Genomic DNA, 21,076 nt, shown 5'->3' with positions numbered 1-21,076 from the left:
CACACAATGATCTTCTGGATTTATCTTCTTCTTTTTCTTTGGTGGGGGGTTGGGGAGGTGGGACACACCTGTCAGTACTCAGGAGGTATTCCTGGCTCTGTACTCAGGGAACCATAGCCCATGTGCTGGAGATCAAACTGGGGTCAGCTACTTACAAAGGAAGCAGCTTAACCCCTATACTATCTCTCTGGCCCCACACTGACCTTCTGGCACATAAAAATATACGTGGGGGACTTGGAGTGATAGTATAGCAGGCAGGGAGCTTACTTTGCAGGTGGCTGACCTGGATTCAATTCTCCGTATCCCACATGGTTCCCTGAGTTTGCCAGGAGTGATCCCTGAGTGCAGAGCCAGGAATAAGTCCTGAGTACTGCCAGGTATAGCTTGCCAGGCTCTCTGAGAGGGGTGGAAGAATCGAACCTGGGTTGGCCGAGTGCAAGGCAAATGCCCTACCTGCCGTGCTAACACTCCAGCCCACTGCAGAGCCTGGCAAGCTACCCGTGGCGTATTTGATATGCCAAAAACAGTAACAACAAATCTCACCATGGAGATATTACTGGTGCTTGTTCGAGCAAATCGATGAGAAACGGGATGACAGTGATACAATGATACTGCCAGGTGTGGCCCAAACACACACAACACACACACACTATGCACATGCACACACACATGCAAGTACACATATGACACTGGAGTGATTATACAGCAGGGAGGGTACTTGTCTGGCTAGCTGACCCAGGTTTGATCTCTGACACACATATGGTCCCCTGAGTCTCACCTGAAGTGATCCCTGAGCAGAAAGTGAGGAGTATAAGTTCTGTGGACAGTCGGGGGGGTGGCCCCACAAACAAAACCATGTACATATACATAAATATATAGATGGAAATGTGTATGTGTGCACACACTTCCTAATTTCTGTCACCATCTATACCTAATCAGCTCATCTTAAATTGACAAATATCTGCTAACCCAGAGAGTCATCCTTCCCCTTTTTATCCCAGTTGTTACCCTTTTCCCTGAATCACACAAGGTTCAAATATAACAAATGTGGCTCACCACACAAATGCTAAAATGTATCTTTCAGAAACAACCCAAATCTCTATAGTAGCAGATGTAAACAGAAGATCTCTAGGCAGTAGGAGTCTTAAATTCAGTGGAAGCCTGGTTTAGGAATGTCAGGATTTTAGGGTTTAAACAAACACAGTGAGTGGGAGCATCTCCAGTCAGGAGCATATCATAGAAGACGAATTTGGGTTTCTTTTTTTTTTGCTTTTCGGGTCACACCTGGCAATGCACAGGGGTTACTCCTGGATCTGCAGTCAGGAATCACCCCTGGCGGTGCTCAGGGGAACGTATGGCATGCTGGGAATTGAACCTGGGTCAGCTGCGTGCAAGGCAAATGCCCTACCCACTGTGCTATTGCTCCAGCCCCAGAAGATGAATTTGTTAAGAGAACTTATGGATGCCTGAGTCACACATTTAATGGTGCTTAAGAAGAACTACTTGGTCATTTATTATGAATTTTGTCTCACTCATTTCAATATGCTCGCAAGCAAGCATGTTAATAGATATTACTTTATAGGGAGTCCAAGGCACCAAATCATCCATGTTAGCACTAGACAGAAACAAGGCCATGGATTGCATTCATGTAGCTGGAACCTATATCTACAATAAGCTTAACAGAAGCTGAGTAATCCAGGCAGGTCACATTCTAGTGGGAAGTGAGATCCCAGCATACACGCCATGACATAGGTTGCTGGAAATCAACCTACTACTATGTGCTACTACTCTCAGGGCTGTGACTATCAAGGGCCGGTGGCATCATTCTTGTCACCCATGTCAATCACTTGCCAGACATTGGTCGATTTCACCTCCTAAAATATCAGCAGACAACTGCCATATGTCTCTGTCCATCCTACATTCGCCTCCTCATTCAGGCGCCCCTCTGCTCCTACTTCAACATTGGTCTTCTATTCTATCTCTTTGTTTCTAGGCTCACACTAGATTACTTTTTCTTCTTTTTAATGGGTGGGGGACAATATCTGGTTGTGCTCAGGGCTTGCTCCTGGCTCTGTGCACAGGGGCTGTTCCTGGTAGGACGCAGGGGACCACACAGATGACAGGGGTTGAAACCCAGTCTGCTGCATGCAAGGATCATAATCTATATAACTCTGATACTTGCAATCAGAATAATTTATGCAGTGCATTCAAGGCAGAAAGAATAACAAGACCAAAGGTCTAAGGCAAGAATGACCTTGACCTTTGTGGGGAAAATAAGATTGACCAATGAGAGAAGGCAAAACAGCTGGAGATGTTTTCAGGGGCCCTGCTTAAAACTCCCAAAGCTCCCTTAGTTGTCCTTCAGGATAAAGCTGACTCTCATATGGCACACAAGGTCTCAGCAGTGATGTTCTCTCTCCCCTGACCCCTCCACCACAGCGGACTCGCCACTGCTCAGTTCACATTATATAAGGAGGTTAAAATAACTTCGGGTTTCTGTGGTGTGTGTGTGTGTGTGTGTGTGTGTGTGTGTGTGTGTGTGTGTGTGGTGTGCTGAGGACTCAACCCAGGCCACATACATACCAAATAACAGTATATTTGCAAGTTTTCCAATTGCATATTGTCTCTGCCCTCTGGGTTTTTGTATATGCTATTCCCTCTCCTTGAAATATTCTTCCCTGCTCAAAATTGCAGCCTGAGCATCATTTCTCCTGGGGAAGCCCTGTAGACCCCCAATCACCCCTTTTCATACTACTAAAAAATGTCAGGTGCCCCTGCTGTGTTTGCCATTAGCAGCCTATGATGAACTTGATTTTAAACACTTGTCACTCTTCTGCCACTTTACCATGAACCACTTAAGGGTAAGAATGAGCAATAATCTCTCTGGGTCCCATACCGAGCCAATATCACTGGGGCACCCCAGATGGAGCAGGTGCAGTCTCCCCACCTACTCTAGATGGAATCCTGGTGACCAAGAGCTTCCACAAGCAAGGCCCAGGTATGCGGGTTCAGGACTAAATCTCCTGTCGCATGGCTGCAGAGGACCTGGGCTGTCCCTCCCCGGGTCCCCACCCACCCAGTCATGCCCACAATTTGCCTCCAGATGCCATCTTAGCGCACCAACAGCCCTGCCCAGAGACTCCTAATTGAATCCCCAAACGGATTAATGCCATACAGTGATGTCTCTGGAACCCAACCATTTACAATCTAGAAATTTACATTTACAATTGCAGTCACGCGAGCTCTCGTGATATTAAAAATGAACTATGGAATATTTATTATACAGCAGGTAGGCTTGAATGATGGTGGGCAAATTCAAGGAAAACATAATGCCTAAAATTAGAGAGTATTGGGGAAATTGTCTACCATAGAGGCAGGGTGAGGACTGGGATGGCGGGGGGAGGATACTTGGGACATCAGTGGTGGAAAATGTGCACTGGTGGAGGGATGGGTGTTCCATCATTGTACGGCTGAATCTCAAACGTGAAAGCTTTGTAACTCTATCTCACAGTGACATAATAAAATAAATAAGTAATGTGGAGTTCATGCCCAATTCAATCAGCTTAATCAATGGCTGAATAAATAGCAGTACTCCTACATTATTAAAAAAAAAAAGAATGAGGAATAATACAGCTCCCAAAGGATTATTTTGAGAATTAAAATGAGATAATGTAAATAAACACAAGGCTTGGCAAGATAATATGTACCAAACAGTATGTATTATCATTATATATAATGAGGATTTCATCATTCACCACACAAACAAGAACAACGTGTTCAGTAATAGAAAAGTAAAATACCATTCAATTAAAAGACAAAATCAAAGGCAGCCCTTTTAGAAAACTGGGTTTGATTCCAAATCTTAAAATATTAATGTCTTACATGTGGCTAGCATACAGTGCACTTTCCCATGACATCTCAGGTGAAAGTCATACCCTTTCCAGGAAGGCAGGCCGGATGAGGTGAACCCCATGTGACAGAGTGGACACCCTCGTTTAACAAGGCTAAAGAACTGTGGGGAAGTTAGGGGGGAAACGACGACTAGATATAGCAGTTGGGGTACATACATAGCATGAAATGACCCAGGTTTGAGCCTGAACACCATATGGTTCCCTGAACACTGGGTGTAGCCCTGGGGCACCCTCAAACACCACTGGGTTAGTTTGTAGCCCTAGAAGTCCCCACCACCAGGCGGGACAGGTAATCCCTGGCACGGCAGGGCCTGAGTAGCACTGCATCCTCCAGCCCTTGCATTAAACTGATGACCCAGTTTGCTGAGACTCACTGGTGGGGCCCCTGGGCCTCTTGAGCACTGTTTGGGAACCCCTACCCCGCCAAAGACACAGCACTGGAGCGCAAAGGTGAGTTTGAGGCTTGTGGATTCTTACTCCCCGGCTTTTCCTGGAGGTTCACTGATCCCCTTTTCTTACAGGGCCAGTCTACGGAACTAGCCCCAGGAAAGGGACTCCTGGAGATGACATGTCAGTCCCTGAAAGCTCTGTGCCCCATGAGGTCAGCTTCTGAGACAGTGGCCAGCCTCGGAGGGGTGCCACTGCCCTCTGACTCGCACTGGAAAGAGTGGCTCGCAGAAGTCTCGCCGGAGAGGACACGTCATGCCATTTTCAAAAGCATTACTGGTCAACTGAGTGCATTTCCAGACCGTGTCCCACCCTCAGCTCTTCCCAGAAGGGAAGGGAGGAATAGTCCATTTGAAAAGGGATATTTGTTCTCAAATTCCTTTTTACTTTCAAGACCACTTTAAAGTGCTGTGGTTTGGTCATGCATTTTTCCCTCTTACCAAAGAGGCTTCATTGCTTGCAATTTAAAAAAAAAATCATCTTAAAATACAAATGGACCCCTTGTTTATCATACTTGATGCTTTTAAACTCATGACAGTTAGTTACCAACATTCTCTTAGGAGGTTCAGACTTCTGGGCAGATAGAGGTTCTAGAGGAGGCTGAGAAGATAAGCCTCCATTCAGACTCACCCAGAACTCACTATCACAAGAAACTGGTGAGAAGCAACCCTGCAGGCTTCCTGAATACCCCTGACATTTGCCTGCTAACTGCGGCCACACTGTGAACGGCTACGTAACTCCAAGGCTGACCCATACTTCCCACCGCACCTTCTCAGAGGACCAGACCTCTTGTTTTTGTTTGAGGACAAGCCACAGGGCCTGCGCTCTGGACACAGCGGACTCTGAGTATGCTCACTGACGCTCTCCTGCAGGAGGCCGGCACTGGGATTCCAGTGAGTGAACTGCAGGCACTGAAGCTCGAGGGTGCTGTCAAGAAGCGGGTAAGGCAACTGGTCATGTGGGGGCCCCAAGTGTTAACAAGTGAGCTGATTATGTTGACCCATAGTAGACAAGCTCTGAGAGAGGAACTGACACGGCAAACCATGTGGCCCCAGAGAAAGAGAGGGAGCAAGAGCAAATGCTTCTTCAGGTTCTTGGGACATAGGAATTGAGACACTGATATACTCCTAATGACTTTCTAATAACTCCCTTTAGTTCAAGTCAGCTTGAGTGAGTTCCATTTCTTGCCATCAATTCCTGACAGGAAGCTTAATCTACACACAAATCTTCAGAGAATAATTTATATAAAAAGCCTCTTTGGGGGCCGGAGCAATAGTACAGCGGGTAGGGCATTTGCCTTGCACTCGGCTGACCCGGATTCGATTCCTGGCATCCCATATGGTCCCCCAAGCACCATCACGAGTAATTTCTGAGTGCAAAGCCAGGAGTAACCCCTGAACATTGCTGGGTGTGACCCAAAAAGAAAAAAGAAAGCCTCTTTGTTGTTTTGCTTTGGGGGCCACACCTGAAAGTGCCCAGGAGCTACTCCTGGCCTGTGCTTACTACTGGTGATGCTCAGGGGAACATACAGTGCTGGGGATCAAATCCAGGTCTCCTGCTTGCAAAGCATGAACTCAGTCCGCTGAGCTATATCTCTAGTCCCATAAAAAGTCTTGACTGTTATTATGTTTTCTAGTCCCCTGCATTGCTCAGATCTGAAATATTTAAGAAATCAGAAACAAATGTTCTTGTCCTGCGTTTTAGAAAACTCTTCTCTTGCTCTGCCAACTTCTTTAATTTTTTTCTTATACTAAACTCTGCTTTTTCAGGTATCAAATATAGCAAACCCTTGATCCTGGATTTTAGCACTGAGAATGGCAAGAAAGGAAGGAATGATGTGGTGGGGTGGAGGTAAGAGAAATGCATTGGTAGAGTCTCTTTGGTCAAGACACTATATTAAATTAAAAAAAAAAGTTTGCTAAAGAGGCAGGATAGAGGCATTGGTGACAGGGTGTTAACACAGGCTGGGAGCTGGAATAATTTAGGCCTGAAATTCCTATTCCTAGAATTGCAAATCATGATACCTAAATGAAAATACTAGTTTTTAATAAATCTGCTTCTTCAGGGCTGGGGTGATAGCTCAGAGGGTTAGAATTCATACCTGGCAGATGGAAGTCTTAGATTTGATCTGCAGTACCAGCATGAGCCCAACTATAGGAAGTAACCCCCAAACACTGAGCTGGGAGTAGCCCCTGGGGACTGCCATCCAAACAAACATCTACTTCAGAAACTATACCACTCCTCTGATTCTATTTATTTAGTTTTGTGCTATACCCTGCAGTGTTCTAGGCCTACTCCTGGCTCTGCACTCAGGGATCACCTTTAGGGACCGTATGGGATGCAGAACTGAATCCAGGGGGCCTGTGTACAGGCAAGAGCCCTGCCCACTGTACTGACTCTCTGGCCCCCATCTTATTTCTTTTTGATCTCCCAAGCAATGTTCAAGGTGCTTAGGGCCACTCCTGGTGATACTGTCACCCAGACCAGCTAGTTCAATGCTGGGGCCACCACGATTCCCACCTGTGCCGTGCTCAGCAGTGGCAGCAGTGGTGGGGTCATGCAGCGGGAGGGAGAGAACTCCCTGCCACAGTTACAAGTAATAAGTGCGTGAGAAAACATTGGCGTCCTATTGGAGGGCCAGTGACTTCGGACGTTTCCATCAGAGCATCAGCGAGTTAGTGTGACCTCACTCTCCATCCATGGCTATGAGTACACTGTACCTCGTCATGTCAAGCTGCAGTTTCCATTTTGGTCTAAGTCCTTTTGCAATATGACCCCACCCCAACTCTACACCTTTATTTCTCAACACAAACTGACTCTCCTTTCAGTCACCACAAATCTTCAAGCAATCCAACTCATGTCTCTGGATCTTAAATGAACACAAGTAAGTATAGGTTTGCTTTGTTTTTAATTGTTTTTTTTTTTTTTTTTTGGGCCACACCTGGCAAGTGCCTGGGGGTTACTCCCGGCTAGGTGCTCAGGCAGGCTTGGCTGCCACTCCTTGCAAGTTCAGGACACCATATGGTGATGCTGGGGATCAAATCTGAAGCTTCAGCACGCAACGCAGGTGGTCCAGCCCTTTGAGTTATCTCCCTGACCCCCAGATTTTTCGTTTTTGTTTGTTTTTGTTTCTCTGGGCAACGACTGGCAGTGTTCAGGGGCTAGCCCTAGCTTATGCTCAGGAGTGACCCGTGATTCTCAGAGTACTGCATATAATGCTGGGGACCTGAACCAGTTTCTTCTCCTTCTCTAGCTTATGAGCCATATCTGGCAGTGCTCAGGGCTTACTCCTTGCTCTCTCAGGGCAAAGCTCAGGGATCACTCCTGGTGGGCTCAGGGGACCATATAGGATTCTAGGGATTGAACCTAGGTCAGCTACGAGCAAAGCAATTGCTCTACTCTCTATATTGTAACCCCGGCTCACTTTTTTCCTTCTTGTATGGAAAGTTTACCTCTACTCTGACACCATACAGCTTTGATATATCACAATGACTCGTTTCTTGTGGTGGGATTGCTTTCCACCCAAAACTTAATAATTTCTGGTCACTTAACGCAGTAGACTACCTCTGAAGGAGATTTTAGTGACTTCTCCTCTCTCTGTATGTGTGTGCACCTTACTTTTAAGAGTTGGAATTTAGGGGCAATGGGTAGGGTGTTTGCCTTGCATGCGACTGACCCAGGTTTGGTTCTAGCATCCCATATGGTACCCTGAGCACCGCCAGGGGTAATTCCTGAAGGCAGAGCCAGAAGTGTGTGCATCGCCGGGTGTGACCCAAAAAGAAAAAAAAAAAAAGAGTTGGAATTGAAACTTCCTTTCATTTTGGAAACTGGCCTTGCAACTTGCTCTGATCTATAACAACAAGTGATGAACTTCTGAACTCGTGTTTCCTTTCTCTTGAATTAGTTATGATATCAAAGACCTGAAGATTCTGCTAGAAAGGTCAGTCACTGAGACATAAGCCTGAAGGCATCTTGGATATTGTAGTCCTGATAAATGGATATTGTAGTCCAGGTGAATGCAGTCAGCTGATTTGAGTTCAGGTGGGATTAAAGAATAGTTCAGCTGAGGGGCTGGAGCGACAGCACAGCGGGGAGGGCGTTTGCCTTGCAGGCAGCTGACCCGGGTTCTATTCCCAGCATTCCATATGGTCCCCTGAGCACCGCCAGGGGTAATTCATGAGTGCAGAGCCAGGAGTAACCCCTGTGCATCGCTGGGTGTGACCCAAAAAGCCAAATAAATAAAATAAAATAAAATAAAAAGAATAGTTCAGCTGAAATCCAATAAATTACATAACCAGGAGAAATACTAAGTCATTGTTTCGAGCCACTAGGGTTGGGGGGTTTTGTTAGCAGTAAAAGACAACTGAAACACATTACAAATGATCAGTTCAAGTTCAAGAAAAATGATGAGCCATTGTGGAAAGAAAACCAACCTTCCTGCCTGCCTTCCTTCCTTCTTCCCCCCCTTTCTCTCCCTTTCTCCTTTCTCTCCCTTCCTTCTTTCTCTCCCTTCCTTCTTTCTCTCCCTTCCTCCCTCCCTCCCTCCTTCCTTCCTTCCTTCCTTCCTTCCTTCCTTCCTTCCTTCCTTCCTTCCTAATTAAGATTTCAGTTTCTAAAGTTAGGCTTTCTCCCCCATCCCCAGGAACACTGATAACCCAAGCAAATAACTAGAGAGTTTTCTTTTACTCTTCATGTTTGTTTCAATATCCCTTGTATATTCCACTTGTCATACGGTTCTGTCTCCTTCCTAAGGGCATCTTGCATTTCACCTTCGTGTCTTTTCTCACTGATGCCATTCTAGTACAGCCTCTACCCCCTGAATTTAGAAGACTATGTTCATCCTCTCTTCCTCAAGCTTCCTTCCTCTGGTCAATCCCTTTTCTTCCCAAACGAGGGCTTTCATGCCACTGTCACTGTCACTGTAATCAGCTGTGCTTTCAAGGCGGAACCTGGTTCCTTACTGTTCACTCTGCTCCACTGTCCACTTGGAGATTCTAACTCCCACACAGACCAATCCCATGCCCTCTTCCATGTGACTGGCAGGCTGCTCCCGACCTGGTATGGCCTGGCCTATCCACCCTCTCCTTAATGATGTCTTCAATTTCCACAGCTCAACTGAGTGCTCTAATCTCCAAAATCTCATAGCGCCCGACCTTATTACTTGATACTTAAGTATATAATTGGTGGGCTGATCCCCCATCTTCTCCTAGGTTTACAACCCAGATTCCTAATTACATTATAAGATTAAGGTCAGGGAATATCTCTTATGTTTATGTATATTATTTACATGCAAGTGTAAGCAAAAAGACTTTCAGTAAGCTCATCTTTACTTATTCGAATCATCTCCCCCTTTTTAAACTTGTGTGCTTTATATGTGTTTTAGAACATCGAAGAAATACGGTATCTGTCACTGAGAAAAATATGTTTGGTTCAGAAAATATGGTTTGTTTGTTTTGTTTTTGGGTCGCACCTAGCTCTGAGCTCAGGGGGCCATATGGGATGCCGGGAATTGAACACAGGTTGGCAGTGCGCAAGGTAAGCATTCTACCCATTGTACTAGCTCTCCAGCCCAGAAAGTCTGTATTTTTTAATAGAAAACTAACACCACTGTGAAAGACAAAGCCAAATCTGAAATGATAACAGTGCATTGTAAGGAAAAACACAGGACCTCTTGTTTTCTCTCAAGGCAAAGTTACAGCTGGCCAAGGATGGCCGTCACAGCGGCTGAGGCATGCTACTGAGCACCCATGAACAGAAATGATGCAGGTTAGGAATAACCTAGTTGGGAATGAGATGACAGGACATGCTAAGTGTGGGTGTACTCCTGGGGGAAGTTTTTCCCCCAAGAAACTTTCATTCTAGCACATGCTAGGTTTTGAACTTAGGAGCATGTGAATATTACTCACTCTTCAAAATAGCCCTAGAAGGCAAAAATGAGAAAAACAAGGCTTAGGAGCACGACTTGGTTACACTGAAAGTTACAAAGTTTTAAATGATTCAAACCCACACTGAGTTGTCCACGTTCTTCCCAGTAATTTGTGCTGTCTCTCTCTCATTAGATTTTGTTTGTTTTTGGCTATACCAGTGGTGCTCAGGGGCTACTTGTGGTGCATTCTGGGGTTGCTCCCGGCAGTGCTTAGGCCTCCTGCATGCAAAAAAGTATGTGCTCCAGCCCTCTGAACTAACTTCTTGTCTGTGTCTTTTATTGGAAGAGATATGACATCACACCATCAAGAATATGTACTGAGGTGATATTCTGCCAGGAGGGTGCTTGCCGTGCACACAGCAAACCTGGGATCTCTCTTCAGAATCCCAATGGTCCCTTGAGCCCTGCCAGAAGCAATTGCTGAACGCAGAGCCCGGAGTTATCCCTGAGCACTGCCAAGTGTGGCCCCCAAACAAAACAAAACAAACCAAACAAAAATTTAGTGAGAATCCAAGGAAATAGTTCAAGTGGGAGTTTATCCAGTAGATGACTCCCTGAGATCTGAGAAGTAGGGTCCTAGCGGCTCCCCAGCACTGCCAGTTATGGCCTTTATTTTAAAAAAGAAGAAAGTGACACATTCTCTAATGCCTCCATCATAATCTGTGACGGGTACTCTCCTTCCCAGCCCCCCTCACACACTCACCCACTTCTTACTTTTTTTAAATGAAACTATTTACATCACTGAAAAAAGGAACATAGGGTCAAAGATAGTACAGGGTTTTAGGAGCTTGTCTTACATGTCGTCAAGCCTGTTTGAACCCCTGAGCACCATCAGGAGTGATTCCTGAGCACAGAGTGAGGAGTAAGCCCTGAGCAATGCTGAACGTGGTCCCAATTCTCTCAAATTCCTTCCCCACCAAATTAGTGAGCACTTGTTATGGTCTTAACTGTGATAATTTCTGTGGAATAGTTTTTAAACATATGACTCTCTTCAGCAGCTACCAAGGAAAAGACTTGAGAGTGTAAGGGCTCCATAGACTCCATCAGTACCCTCCAAAGACAAACTATAACCCAAGTCAAGTGAGGGCACCTGTTATGCAAACACCGCTAGAAGAACAAACCTTAAGTCCCTCTGCTTCCTAAGGGAAGCCTAACTACCACAGAATTTCCTGGGTTAGACCTGCCTTTTTCTTTGAACAACTTAGTCAAACTGGACAAGTAAAACTGCTCACATAAACTGAGAATAAATGATTAAAATAGGATTCTGAATAATGCTAATTTGGGGCTTGTTTATGGGTTTAATTAAACAAAAATGTTAAGTGAAATGTTAATGTTCTAGAAAAAAGGTAAAAATTTTTCGTTTGCATTAATATTCATTTCAATACTGCACTGGCTATTGACTAAAATTTGGTATTTAATTTTAGCTGTAAGTGTAAATGATGCACAGAGATGGTTTTTTTTTGAGGTGAACTTCTGCCCATGGCATGCATGCAGACATGACCCAGAGGCCTGGCTAAAGCTGCTGATGCAGTGTTTTATGCAGAGTTCAGCTCTGAGGAGACTTCCCAGCTGAAAACAGCTGGGCTAGGAACACTGTGGAAATATTTCTACAGCCTTCTACAGAGAGACTCTGTGGTGTAACAAATGCTTCCTGGATACCATCTTGCCTGCTTTACTCCTGGAGTCTGGGATTTCCTAAACCCAAAAAAGAAAAGCAAATGACTTAGGGTCAACAGATTGAACTGCAGACCCTCTGTCGCCACCAAGTTAATCCTTTGGCTTCCACAATGTTAAAAAGGCAATCTTAATAATTCACCATACTATCAGAATTTCAAACTCTAATTCCCAAACAATCCACAAAGAAAATTTTCAAGAATGACCTCAACAGTGGCCTGGACGATTCCCAGGACTCCTGTTTTCAAGGAAATAAAAGAAAAGAGAACTGTCCTCAAATACTGGAAGAAAAGGGCATTAGTCTTACATTAGGGGTTCTAGATTCATATCTCATTTAGCTCAGAGTATAAAATCTTACTAAACCAAAATGAGACTAATTTTTTTATTTGTGTAATGAGTGGTGGGGCTAAGAAGTGATAACACTACTTGCTTCATATGATTGTTGAAAGGTTAAATGGATAATATGAATACATATATTTGCACATACTAGCTGCTCAATAATAGAGGAAATAAAAATTAAAACATACTAAAAATCAGAGCTTACATTAAAATATTAAATTATTGGCAGAAATAAAAACATTTTGTATAACCCAGACTTTTAAAAAAATATTGGTGTTTTTTTTTTTGGTTTGTTTGTGGACTACCTGGCTCTGTACTCAGGGATCACTCTTAATGGGGCTCAGGAAACCGTATATGTTGCCGGGAATTGAAGCAGGGTTGGCTATGTACAAGGCAAGCACACTACCTACTGAACTATCACTCTGGCCCTAATTAAGACTGTTTTAACCATTTCAAAATTGCCTTGGCTTTCTTCTCAAACAGAAAATAGATCTAAAAATTCTTATTAAGGATCCAATCAGACACTTTCAAATCTTGCTTGGTTTTTGGGGTTACATTTGTGTAAGAAACAGCAAATATGTTTTTAAAAAGCCAGGGTATTTTTCTTTTTTCTTTTTCTTTTTTTTTGCTTTTTGGGTCACACCCAGCAATGCACAGGGGTTACTCCTGGCTTTTCACTCAGGAATTACTCCTGGCGGTGCTTGGGGGACCATATGGGATGCTGGGGATCGAACCCAGGTCGGCTGCGTGCAAGGCAAACGCCCTACCCGCTGTGCTATCACTCCGGCCCAAGCCAGGGTATTTTTTAATTAAAGGAATATGAAGTCAGACTGCAATCAATCTAACGTGCCATTCTGTCTGCACCCCCTAAGACCATCCATTACCGGGCTTCTGCCTAAACAACACTAACTTGTCAGGATTCACCAGTTTGTGTGTTGCATGCTGAGCCCATCCCCCAAAGTCCCCCTGACTCTACGAAGTCCGCACTTCCAGAACCTGGCTACTCAGAGTATGGCCCAGCATGCCCGGCATCCCAGAGGCTTGGGAGAAGTGCAGTCCAGACTTTTCCATACTAACTAAATCAAAACACGCATCTTAACAAAATTCCAAGTGCCTGTATATCCTTTATTTAATTTTGGGCCACACCCAGCTATGCTCAAGGACCACTCCTGGCAGGTTCAGGGGACCATATGGTATGCCAGGGATCAGACTTGGGTCAACCATGTGCAAAGCAAGCTCCTTACCCGCTGCTGCTGTGTATCCTTTTTTTTTTCCTCATCACACCTGGTGGTGCACAGGGGTTACTCCTGGCTCATACACTCGGGAATTACTACTGGCGGTACTCAGGGGACCATATGGGATGCTGGGAATCGAACTGGGGTCAGCCGCATGCAAGGTAAACACCCTACCTGTTGTGCTATTGCTCCAGCTCTACTGTATATCCTTTAAAGTTTGCCTGGGAGATGCTCAGTGGTCAGGGACGCATAACACATATCTACTTTTATTTTCACCATCCTTGTTTCATTTATCTCCCTCGCTCTCACACACTTCATTGGGAAACTAATTCATTTTGAAGCAAATCCCATATATAATATAATTTTAACAACAGCTATTTTGGTGTCTGTATTTTAAGTGGATTTAGAGATAGATGATAGGTCTATTGATAAACCACCATGCCCTTATGTAGCACTGCACTATAGCACTTTCGTTCCATTGTTCATCAATTTGCTCGAGCAGGCACCAGCAACATCTCCATTGTGAGACTTGTTACTGTTTTTGGCATATCAAATATGCCATGGGTAGCTTGCCAGGCTCTGCCGTGCAGGCGGGATACTCTCGGCAGCTTGCCGGGCTCTCCGAGAGGGACAAAGGAATCGAACCTGGGTCAGTTGCGTGCAAGGCAAACGCCCTACCCACTGTGCTATTGCTCCAGTCCAAGCCTTTATGTACTTAATAAAATTTAGAACAAATCATGAATATAATCTAACACTTTTTTAGTCTATATTTGTTTCCCAAAAGAACTCAGAAAAAAAAAACTGTTATCACTGGGTTTGTAGAATCAGGCGAATAGACATTTTCCTTCTCATTGCTGGACAGTGACTGGCTTGTACACTTTTGTTGTGGCACATGCATGCTTTGCTGGGTGCTGCGAATCATAAATGGCAGTGCCATGGATTTCTTGCTAGGCAAGTAGTACGGTGCTGGCATCAAACCGGTGGCCTCATACAAGAAAGGCAGACATTCTACCACTAACCACATCCCTTGCTCTGAAATTTGCTTTAAAAAAAATCTGTATTTCTTCTGTCTACAATAAGGACTTGACCCTTCTGCAAGACATATTGGCAGAAGCAGTTTGAAAAGCAAATGCAATGACCTCAGTTATTTTCCTTTTAATAGTAAGTTCTGATCCATGCTTCCAAGGTCAAGAGCACAGTGGATTTCTCTCTGCCCCTTTCTGAATTACCCTTCATCTCTGCATCCTTTCTTGCTTTAGCTTTCTACATAACACACTGAGTGGCAGAGATTCTGGTCCCCACACAATGACCCACCATTCAACCGTATTCTGCTTTATCCCTAAACATTCATACTCCCCGATTCCTGCTGGGTCTATTATATTCAGATCTGAACTTTCCAGGAATCTGATCGTGTCACAAATCTCTTCCTGCATGATAAGTTCAATGCTAATCAGAAATAGTGGGTTTCACACAGAGTTAGTATTATGCATGAAAATATGACTCTAAATCTAGAAATAGGGCCAAACTGGCTTAAGACAGGCAGATTGTATCTCAGTCGATTCTATCAGGCAATTACCAACATCTCTTGCTGCAAAAAGCCCAGATTTTTACCAACGGTGTTAATCAGGCGCTAGAACTAGGTGCCAAACTCAAGGTTTGAGGCTCAGCTTGAGGAGCTCGGTGCCCGCAGGATGAATGGAAGGTTTTCCAAAGAACCAAAGCCAGATACTCCCCACACCCCCACAGTAGGTGCTTCTTGTTTCTCCTTCCAACTTCTATCAGTCTCTCTATCCAAGCTTGGAGAGGGCTACCAAAGGAACACAAGAAAAGAAAACAATATTTAATTTTCCTTTTTAGGAACATTGGGCACATCTGACAGATATGAGGAATTAGAGGGCAGTTTGTACCATTTTGCTATACTTTTCTCTTCTGAACCTTCATTTCTCTGACACATGAGTCAACTCCCATTGACTCACGTTATATTTCATAAATGCAAGTTGGGGATTACCTTTCCAAATAAAGGCTCCCAGATATAAATCCCCTCTTTGCCATTCCTGAGAGAGTGACATAGGCTGGTACTAAAAGACTATCTTTGTGTGGAACAAATGGACCGAGGAAAATCTGCTTTCCTCTCCCCCGGCCCTTTCTTTATATAACTAGACCCAAATGAGATGTTTTTCATTTAAAAATTTTGATTAAGCAGGCTGAGCAAAAGCCCATTCTTCTGGTTTGTACTGTTTTATCCATTTTGGGACTGAATCAAGGCACAACTTCAGTTGGAAGGAGAGTAAAGGCAGGGCCTAACAGTCAGGCAGGGTTGATACTGGGCAGTTTAATTTATTGAAAGATGAACTCTGGGTCTGCAGAGCTGATTTCAGGCTGCTTCCGCCCCTTGAGGGATTTAGACTGCTGCGATGGGTAAAGTGAGAGAGTCCCAGTTCCCCAGAACTCCCACATCCTTCCACAAACACAGGCTCCCAACCCGAGAGGTGAGAACAGCAGCAAGGGGAAAGAGAGATTTGAATAATAAGGAAAAATAAGCTAAGTAGAATGAATTGTCCTTTTTTTCAACTCTAGGAACTGGGAAACCCTGTTCCTTAGTCATATCTAAAAGAATATTTTAAACATTACATTAGTAAATACAATACCCTGTTTAGTTTCGGTTTCTGTGTTTTTCTTTCTACAATATTTTCCACTTTAAAAAAAAGATTTAAGCCCCTGGCACACCACATGTTTCCTGAAGGCCAGTTGTCTTTCAGTCTTTATTTATTCGATTTAGGTAATGCTAAGGGGTTAGTCCAGAGTCATATTTTGGGGTAGGTCCCAAGTGTTAGAGGAAACTATACAGTACAAGGGATTGAGGCTCTGGCAAGCAGAGCATTTGCTCTTGTCCCTTGAACAGTCTCCCCAGCTCTCCTGTCTTCATACTTTGCAGATAGTAAAGCACTGACTATAGAAATAAATACATAAAACATAAAACAGCAAAAGGATGACAAAGCTAGATATTTCAGTAGTAGGAAGGGACAAGTTATAATTACTAAAAATAAAATAACACCTAGATACCTATGTGAGGAAAAGCACAATCACTGGCTTCGGAGAGTATCTAATTAGATAATGACTATCTTATCACATCTAATTAAAATAACAAGTAGTGACATTTCTTAGTTTTATTACTGATAAAGAAATTCTTTATTGTAATTTCATTAAAAAAAAAAGTATTCTCTTCCTCTATTCTGCTACTTGGCTGTTGCCATCTCCATCCATGAAAGAATCAGCATGAGGAAGTCAAAATTCTGATGGGTTTTACCCATCAGAAGTGCCCAAAGAGGGGACTAGAGCAATAGCACAGCGGGGAGGGCGTTTGCCTTGCATGCGGCCGACCCGGGTTCTATTCCCAGCATCCCATATGGTCCCCTGAGCACTACCAGGGGTAATTCCTGTGTGCAGAGCCAGGAGTAACCCCTGTGCATCGCCAGGTGTGACCCAAAAAGCCAAAAAAAAAACCAAAAAACAAAAACCCAGAAGTGCCCAAAGATACTGGGTATTCCCATTTTTGAGAAGCCTCAATGTGAGAAGCGTACATCCTCCACCCAGAATGATGGAGAAGGGCACATTCTCTGCCCCGAATGGCGTGTCCTTCCACCTGCTGGCTGCAACCCACCTGCCTGGGCTCCCTGGCCCCAGCCTGTGAAGCCCTGACACCTGCAGAGGAAGCACAGCCACTTACTCTGGCACGCAGGGATCTCACAGTACTTCCAATAGACACCGTCCTCGTGCTCAGCCACATAGCACCAGGGGCTCACATCTCCATCAGGGTTTCTGTTGGGGAAATGGACACAACCAGTCATATTCCCATTGTTTTATACTGTCTGGCACATTGTCTTTCAGTTTTACCAAAATCACTTTAGCCTGTGTTACTTCTAATCATTGACACATATCTAAATGCCTTTTTTTGTGAAGAAGAAAATAAATAGTAATGCTTCAAGAACAAACTTACATAGTCTGACATGTAATTCAGAATTTGGGTGCAAGGGAGAGAGAGTAAGAGACAAATGGCCACTGAAAAAATTGTGTCAACCACTGCTGACAGCCTGAACATGGCAATTCCCACAATGAAAGCACAGGTGCGTTCAGCACTGTGGATAACAATTTACGTGGACACAAATGGTTAGGACACCAACTGTAATTACAGTCAAAGGTCCTAAAAATAGGCAAGCCCCCTTTACTGAGTGGTATCTCCTTTAGCACATTATTTTTCTTTGCAGGTGAAGAGGTACTGGGGATTGAACCCAGATCTCTTACAAGTAGGGCTAGTGCTCTACCATTGACCTACATTTCTGATTCCAAATTTCATTTTTTTTTTTTTTTTGCTTTTTGGGTCACACCCAGCGATGCTCAGGGGTCACTCCTGGCTCTGCACTCAGGAATTATCCCTGGCCATGCTCAAGGGACCATATGGGATGCTGGGGATCGAACCCGGGTCGACCATGTGCAAGGCAAGCGCCCTACCTGCTATACTACCGATCCGGCCCCCCTTGTACATATCTTAAGGAAATCTTTATTTATATCTTGAATCTTCACAGCTTTTTTTAATTTTTTGCTTTTACTTTTTTGTTGTTGCTTTTGGACTACACCTGTCTGCGCTTGGGGTTTACTCCTGGCTCTGTGCTCAGGGAACACTTCTTGCACTGCCTGGGTGGGAGGGACCATATGAGGTGCGGGTATAGAACTGGGTCTGCCTTATTCAAAGCCAGCATGTCATCTGCTGTACTATCTCTCTGGCCTCTACTGCCAAGTTTCTAAAATACAAAAGTTAAAAACAACAACATCCAGTAGTTAAACAGTTAAAGACTGGTTAAATAAAGAAAAAATGTAATGTACAGATACCTTTATGAATATGAAAAGATATTCACAAGTCTTGCTAGGTTTTTTTTTTGGGGGGGGGCACACCTGGCAGTACTTAAGGCTCACTCCTGGCTCTGAGCTCAGGGATCACTCCTGGTGGGTTTCGGGACCATATGGAATGCCAGGATTGAAACCAGGTCAGCCATGTGCAAGGCAAATGCCTCACCTGCTCTGTCCCCACAGGTGGTTTTTTTTATTAGTTTTATTTTATTTTATTATTTATTTATTTATTTATTTGGCTTTTTGGATCACACCTGGTGATGCACAGGGGTTACTCCTGGCTCTGCACTCAGGAATTACCCCTGGCAGTGCTCAGGAGACCATATGGGATTCTGGGAATCGAACCCGAGTTGGCCACGTGCAAGGCAAACGCCCTACCTGCTGTGCTATTGCTCCAGCCCCTAATCTTTTTCTTTTCTGGTTATTTTCATTTTGGGGGCTAGAGCGATAGTACAGCGGGTAGGGCGTTTGCCTTGCACACAGCCGACCTGGGTTCAATTCCTCCGCCCCTCTCAGAGAGCCCAGCACGCTACCGAGAGTATCTTGCCCACACGGCAAAGCCTGGCAAGCTCCCCGTGGCGTATTCGATATGCCAAAAACAGTAACAAGTCTCACAATGGAGACGTTACTGCTGCCCGCTCACTGAAATAGATGAGCAACGGGATGACAGTGCTACAGTGCTACAGTTATTTTCATTAAAAAATTTTTTTCTTTAATAAAGAGCATGTTTTTTTTTTAAACACTAGTTTTTAAACAGTAAGGAGTGTGTATAATAATAGAATCATTGATCAATTTTCACCAGGATCAGGCTGATTAACTCATATTTGATAGAAATGAGTCCTATTCTTTTTTTTTTATTTTATTAAATATTTTATTTTTGAATCCCTGAATATAGTGTAGCTGCAATAAATAAAATATTCGTTAAACAATTTGGGAGGGTCTTTCTAGCCTAGAACTTCAATTAATTTTAAATCAAATTTATAATAAAATCATACATGATATGCATTCATCTTTAAAATATTATTATATAAATGTAAGATGTTTTTTATTTGTTTTTTTTAATATTTTTTTTAATTTATTTATTTTTAATTAGAGAATCACCGTGAGGGTACAGTTACAGATTTATACACTTTTGTGCTTATACTTCCCTCATACAAAGTTTGGGAACCCATCCCTTCACCAGTGCCCATTCTCCACCACCCATAAACCCAGTGTCCCTCCCACCCTCCCCAATCCCATCTCCCCCCCACCCCACCCTGCCACTGTGGCAAGGCATTCCCTTCTGTTTTCTCTCTCTAATTAGCTGTTGTGGTTTGCAATAAAGGTGTTGAGTGGCCGCTGTGCTCAGTCTCTAGCCCTCATTCAGCCCGCAACTCCCTTCCCCCACATGGCCTTCGACTACAATGTAGTTGGTGATCGCTTCTCTGAGTTGACCTTTCCCCGGAACGTGAGGCCAGCCTCGAAGCCATGGAGTCAACCTCCTGGTACTTATTTCTACAGTTCTTGGGTGTTAGTCTCCCACTCTGTTATTCTATATACCATAGATGAGTGCAATCTTTCTATGTCTGTCTCTCTCTTTCTGATGAGTCCTATTCTTATCTCAAAATACTAAGTTTTCAGAGAATTCTAAAAAAACTATGCTTCGGTAAGTACACATAATCCTGTAATCCTGGTACCTGCCACGGAAATAGCAATAATATTTTTTAAAGATTTATTTCACATTTCTAAATGAGTGGCTTAGTATAATTGCCCTTTGAGGTCTTCTCAACTCTGAGATGTCCTAATGATAATGGGCAACACTGCTGAAACCAACCAAAAACGGCAGGGGCCACTGGACACAGAGAAAAGCCTGGACGCTCTCCGCTGCTTTTCAAGCACCCTTTATTGAGACTCAGAACACTGGAAACCTAACCCTCCCGCCAGGCCGGAAATGGGCATAAAGATCCCGAAGCCAGAGATTCAGAGCAACCCCTATCAGGCGGAGAGGGATAAGCCTATTGTGCGGCCCAGAAGATAAGCCCTCCCTGAAGCACAAAGAGTTCTTTTATTTTTGTGCCCAAAGGCAGGTGCCAGCGCCAGCTCTGCTCTTCCCTGGTCTCCTGGCCTTGCCCTCTAATCCAGCTCTGTCAGCCCAGAGAAGTGTGTTCCCATCAGGCGCTGTCTCTCAGACATCTCAAATGTGATGGGTCTGGAAACAACACACAAGACAAACATGGTGTCGGGTGTCAGCTGAAAAAAATCAAAGTAGGGAACTTGTACAAAGCCCTTCTTTAAACAGTATTTCATTGTCATTTTCCTGCCTCTATTCAGTGTTCAGCTTTGATGTAGTACTTGGGAAAGGCCTTAGAAAACAACTGTTTATTATCATCGTCAAAACCATTCTGAAAAGCCAAAGAATAGTTTAATAGAGAACAAGCAAATTCATCTTTGTCTTCACTATAGTGCCAAAACAAAAGACCCAGACTCTCTGATGTGATAATAATCAACAATTTCAGTCTCCCTGTTTTGAAGTATAAACTGGTAGTTCAGGTCTGGTACATTCCATTAAATCAAAGGAAAAGGTTATAGTCAGTCAGGTTTCATGAGGAACGCGGTTCTTCACCACCCCCCTGGCTCTCCCTGTTCTCTTAATGGGTATT

General features: G+C 44.0%; 1 protein-coding gene across 2 annotated transcripts in view; it reads right to left on the bottom strand.

Annotated features, from left to right (window-relative positions):
* The window catches only part of KREMEN1 (kringle containing transmembrane protein 1), an 81,996-nt gene that overhangs the window by 20,963 nt on the left and 39,957 nt on the right, over positions 1–21,076 (bottom strand). For both annotated transcript variants that reach the window (XM_055146845.1, XM_055146846.1), the window contains exon 3: positions 17,260–17,351. In XM_055146845.1, coding sequence (XP_055002820.1) covers positions 17,260–17,351 — 92 coding nt within the window. The remainder of the gene's footprint in view (positions 1–17,259; positions 17,352–21,076) is intronic.

Source organism: Sorex araneus, chromosome 9 (genome assembly GCF_027595985.1).
Source record: "Sorex araneus isolate mSorAra2 chromosome 9, mSorAra2.pri, whole genome shotgun sequence".
In the NCBI taxonomy this organism is placed as follows: Eukaryota; Metazoa; Chordata; class Mammalia; order Eulipotyphla; family Soricidae; genus Sorex; species Sorex araneus.
Note: the sequence above shows the minus strand (reverse complement) of the source record. Positions and strands in the feature narration are given on the sequence as shown.